Raw genomic sequence first — 6,044 nt, forward strand, 5'->3', positions numbered from 1 at the left:
ACAGCACAACGGAATTAATTATAAAATATTAGTTCTTTAAAAATATCAAATATCTTGAAAAATTTATTGGACAATAACACAGATGAATTATCAAAGTTAATTTTTTAGACCATAAATTTTAAGAACACATTAAACCAAAACACATTGGAGTCACTACGGAATTCGCAAATTTAAAAGTACGATTACAATATTTGTTTGTAGCTTTGTCATCACGGTCGATGACTGTCCCAACTGGCACTTGCTTCTGCTGCACTCTAACTACCCTTCCCAAATCGGTCTACAGTTCGAACCCCGTTGGTTCACTGCACACCCTTCCTCCCCCACAATTTTTTTGTTTTTTTAAATTTGATATTATTTCATTATATGGTGGCGTAAGTCCCAATGTGTTCTTATTTTTTTAATACAAATTTTTCCATCTTACTTGATTTTTGATAATAAAATTAAAAGTATTAATTATCTTTTAAAAAGTTTTAATATTAAATTACAAATGTATTATCAAGTTAAAACACATTCATAGTTTCATCATCAGACACCAATACAGTTACAAAGCAATTACATAGGTATTCAAAGGTTACATAACACCCTACGAAACGACAATCAGATCCTAGTCATTGTAAGTGTTGGGGTAGCCATTCCAGTCAACTCCACCATATATTTTGCACCCAACGTCACACCTTCACCTCTTATGAATTCTTTCACTCCTTTCTTAATGTTGCAAGATGTGATCTTTCCATGTTGATTGCGTCTGATGTGAAGTGTGGCTTCCCATTGCTGACTTCCAAACAAAAATACAGTGCTAGGGTCCATGAGGCCACTGAAATTATCTTCAGCAAAGTATATTGGAATGTTCTGCATATGTCACATTAAAAAAAAATATATATAAAAAAATCATAAAACAAAAGAAAATTACCACATTAAAGACTATGATGAATCAACTACGATGTTAACACTTAATACGGAGTAATATTCAACTTACTATAGTAGGTTTAAATATGTAGCTATGGAGGAACTTGAATTGGAAGGAGGGATTTGGCGCAGGCAGTTCGATAGGCTCGGCGTTAGCACCTTCATTAACACCATCATCATCATCTACATGTAGGCCAGCATTATCGCCATCATGGTCGCTTGAATCAGATGAGATCAGAATTGCATCAACGGGTACTTCGACACCATCCCTCATAACTACCACCTTAAATTCAGCATAACCAATTAAAGTAATGACTAATGTATCACCCATTGCTACCCCATTCTCCTCGATGAAGACATCCCAACCATCTCCAAACATTATCTTCTTTCCAGATTTAGTCCGACCCTTCATCAACTTAACACTGTAGGTGTTTGAATCATCTTCGCCTCTTTGTACTTGGACCTCCTTTAACCCCCTAGGAAGTTCCTGCCTTACATAGTCTGGAACACGCTGTTGAACAAATTATGGGGTTGTTAGCGTTAGCCTATGGTAGTTTGATGGTGAACCAATATACAATGAAGTTGTATCGGTAAAAAAACATTGCTCACCAGAAAAAAAAACTTCTCATCATCATTAACCGTGACAGTAAACATAGTTCTACCCGCGTCGTCCATTTCCTCCTATAGACAAACATAAAAAAATATATATTTATATTTTTTACAGATATATGATGTTTGGAATTGGTAAGTGTGAAAAACAAAGAATTTAATTCGGTCAATAGTAATAAGCCATTAAACCAATGATAATGACTATATAGAAATACCAAATAAAGTGCATATACTGCCAATTGAGGTAATTTAATACCCCAATATAGAACATGTAAAGTACAGTTATAAACAGAAAAACCAACCTTCTAGATCACAACAATATTTAACAAACAAAAACAACATTGTAAGTCATTATTAATATCCAAGAATTAAGAATAAACGTGCAGAATTACTATTCCAATAACACCCTCATAGACAACAACAAAAAAAAAAAAAAAAACATTTAATAACCTACGACTTATCGACCAATACTAACTAATTAACGAATTTTAATTAAGAAAAGTAGAACAAATATTAAATAAACAACTGCAACAACCATAAATTGGAAACATGCACACCCAATTCAAGATCTGACAATGACTAAAACCAAAAAGTATTAAACAAATCAACATAGTACAAACATACACACAAACACTTCATTAATTCCAAGAGTAGAGTATATATTCATAACAATGTATTCAATTAGCAACAAGAGTCCGACCCGATTAGGCCAAAATAAACAATAAAAATATTCAACGAATCTGGGCAGATTTGTTCAAATTAAAACACGCCACATGATTATCATACAGAAAAACACACTAGTCTTCCACTTAAGACATTGTAAAAAAGGATTGATACCTGATGAGTAGTGTGGATTTGGATTTGGTGTTGCTAGTTCTTCGGTTTCGCCGCCGACTAGTATGAGAGGGGGGTGATTTGGGAGTTGTAATGAAATGAAGAATAGGGTTTGTAATAAAAGAAAGTAATTTAAATATGTTGGATGGGGGGACCATTTTACCCTCCTCACTTGATTTATGGATTATGCACATTGAACAATAAAAGGGAACCGTTACATTGACAAATAGTATGAAAGTAAACGGTTAGTAAAGATAAGGTTAATGTCATTTAAATGCAGTTTTAAATATTGTCATATTTTTTCAGTTTTTTTTTTTCGGTGTTAAATATTTTTTATTTCATTTTATTAGCCAGTTATTTTTAAAGATAATTATGAAACGCTTGAATTTTGGATATATCAATTCACAAACAATTAGGTCAAGTAATTTTTTGGGTATTTATTATTTCATTTTTATTTAACCACTCAAAAAAAAAAAAAAAAAAAAAAATTAATATCATAAATTGCATATCTACAGTTTGCTAAAACAATCCTTCATTTTTTTAATAAAAAAAAAAAATTAAAAACCTGCTTTCATTTGGAAATCGAACCAACAAGTATGATGAAACGAATACGAAAATATGGAAGTAGTTTTAAAAATATTAAAAATTAATAAGTTAAACAATATAATAACAAAGTTAAATTTAAAGAAATTAAAAAATTTGGGGGAAGGGGCCATAGCAAGGTTCGAACCCCGTATTAGAGCAGGGGTTGTAATAAAGGTAGAGTGCATAGGAAAGTGCCAGTGGGACAGTCATCGACCGTGGTGATTGTTTTCCCAAAAATACTTTTATACCTTAAAGAGTCATTCACTTGCAAAGGTAGTTGTTTATGACGTTTGAATTTTTTTGTTTTTCATTTTTTTATTTTTAGTATAAAACACAAATTGAGTACATTGTCATTTCACAAAACATTTTTAGTACGATTTGGTGATATAACTGCCGTGTATATTATGTTTCCGTATTTTTTAAATAATTTTAAAATTTTTTTTTTTTTGTATTTCCTTTACTTTGCAATTTTAAGCTGTTAATATCTTACTACTATACCATTTGTGTAATAAAACAACTATACAGAAATTCGATTCAATTACTAATATAGTAATATTGAATGTATTGCAATATTGTTGTTAATTATTAATTACACTATAGGTTAGTACCTAATGATATAAAAACCCACAATTATTGTAGTAGTACAAAATTGGACTCCGTAGTACAAGTATATTTTAATACTTACAGATTAAGCAAATATAATTATTGTGGAATATAATGTTTACCTTTTAGTCAACGGAGATAATTAGCTTTACAATTATCTTCCTAGTTTAAAGCTTTTATTGACATAACGTATTTTATGGGAGATTGATTCCTAGTATGTAGCCTTGGGTCAAGCTTTACTTTTTTTTTTTTTTTTTTTTTTTTGGATAGTGGGTCAAGCATTACTTTGTATATACTGTACAATTGAATGAGCATAGGAAGCAAAATATTCCCAAAATATTGTAACATATTATTTATAAGAATCCAAATTATACGAGATTATATTGAAGATATATTTACAGAATATTTTGTAATTAGAGGTTAGATTCATTCATAGATTAAGAACAATGAAAAAACATGAAGACTAACGACGAACAATAAAGAACAATGTTTAATTTCCATTTTTTTAATTTAATCTTATTTTAGGATTTTATTTGTAAGTAATTTTAGTATAATATTTTCGAAAATGAAAACTATAATTTCAAAATCAAAAAATAGTTTCCGAAATATGATAAAAGAATTATAACTTAAAACAAAAAAGAGGGGGGGGGGGGTTTTGACCAACTATTTAAGGAAGGGAAAAATTAGCCAATCAAATTTTATTATGGTGGTGGTCAAAATGAGGAATGACCATATTAGAATTTTTACGATAATTTATGTAAAATGATTTTCGTAAGTTTAGTAATTAAATTTTGGAAAAAAGACAAAGAATGTAAAATGAAAATATCATCTAAATATAAGGTTTGACCGCAGTAAAAATTAAAAACCATATGATGAACTTCGAATACACGTGTTTGCAACCGTTAGGTACATGGTAGATATACCTAACATTACATAAGCTAGAGTAGAAAATGGGAAATTTAGATTACATTAACAAAACATTGAATCAACCTACAACTCAATGATGTTATATATCAACCAACACACACCACTGCAAATATAGGGGGATTAACATCGCCAAAAAACTCCACTTGCACCTGCTGCCCTTCCTTCATGGCTTGTTTTCTCATCAAATTCGCCAGACCTCTTTTGACAACACAAGTTTGAATGGTTGTGTCCGAATTATATTTAATTTTCATAACAGCCTTCCCCATTCGATTTGATATGAACACTTGGACTGGTGTTGACTCCGGGTACCCGTTCATGTTGTCCCTAGCAAAGTCAACTGGGACATACTGGAATGGAAAATACATTAAGATATAATCAACATTATAAAATAACTTCACATTCGATTCATCTAAATCTAACTCATACCAGTCTCCCTACTTTGATGTATGGTTTTGTTAATCTGGCAAAGAACCTTGGAGGGTCACCACCGAGGTTTTTAGGACCACCAACCTCACATAGTGTTGAATTAACATCACTTGTAGGAACCTTTGTAAGGATTTGCCATCCTGCACGGAAGACCCTAGTCCTAAACCAATGATTACCAACATAAAACAACATAACAACATCACCATTCTTAATGTCATTAGCATCAAGGAACGTGCTCCAACCGTCCTCAATGCAGTAGCCGGATCTCCTCCCAAGGTCGATTAAGCGAATAGCAATTTGAAAAGGTTTTCCACGGTAACACCTAAATAATTGGAAATTTCCTCCCGTATAACTTATTGGGCACATGATCCTATCAGGTACGAACTGCAATGTACAAATAATCATTCCACGTGTTACATTACTTAGCAAGTATAAGTTGTCCAATTTTGTATTAAGTGGTACCGGAATTTTACCAAGCGTTGCCGTGTTGATTTGGATATCATGCATTGGAACCAAGGGTGTGTTAAAGATCCCATTTTGGTATTCTACTGTTTACAAACGTATTGTAAGGAGGTTCTCTGCGAAGTACAAAAGGGTTTACATAGTAAGCAGGTTAATTATATTGTGCCATATTGAACAAATAAAATTGTTTACTGTTTTTACCAATATTATATATCACCCATAGAATTGTGATGACCTTAATGGTGTTATGTTGCTAGCTTGATTAGCATGACAACTTACAAGGTAGCTAAACTAATTTATTTACACATAAGATAATATATTTTGAATTAAAATTAACATCATGGCACATAGCTATTTGTAAACTAATCGATAGAGTAACCATATATTGTCTTCTGTTGTTAATCTAGCTAATTATAAACAATGCATGGATTGTTAGCCACACCATCCGAAAATGTGTACAAAATTACAGTGAGTTCTTTTATTATAATTCAAAACGAAGTTTATTGCATCAATGCCTTAACAAATACAAGTAAACATCAGACTCATACCTTGACAATGAACAATTCCTCAGAAATTTAGAGCAACACCATACTTGAAAACACTATCACCATTTCCATGCCCACTAACCTCATTTCAACATGAAAGTATATATGGTGACACATGTAGATAATTGTGGTTCTCAACAAGCAAAA

At 31.6% G+C, this 6,044-nt stretch overlaps 1 protein-coding gene across 1 annotated transcript; it reads right to left on the reverse strand.

Annotated features, from left to right (window-relative positions):
• Window positions 1–597: 597 nt before the first annotated feature.
• On the reverse strand, window positions 598–5,426 carry LOC145566846 (uncharacterized). Its single transcript, XM_081626133.1, has 7 exons — window positions 5,364–5,426; window positions 4,891–5,274; window positions 4,566–4,811; window positions 1,731–1,820; window positions 1,516–1,587; window positions 977–1,417; window positions 598–849 (listed from the first exon to the last, which is right to left on the reverse strand). Exons 1-7 carry the CDS (start codon window positions 5,424–5,426, stop codon window positions 598–600), a joined length of 1,548 nt encoding a protein of 515 aa, XP_081482259.1.
• Between the last annotated feature and the right edge of the window lie 618 nt (window positions 5,427–6,044).

This window comes from Chenopodium album, chromosome 11, assembly GCF_948465745.1.
Source record: "Chenopodium album chromosome 11, dcCheAlbu1.1, whole genome shotgun sequence".
In the NCBI taxonomy this organism is placed as follows: Eukaryota; Viridiplantae; Streptophyta; class Magnoliopsida; order Caryophyllales; family Amaranthaceae; genus Chenopodium; species Chenopodium album.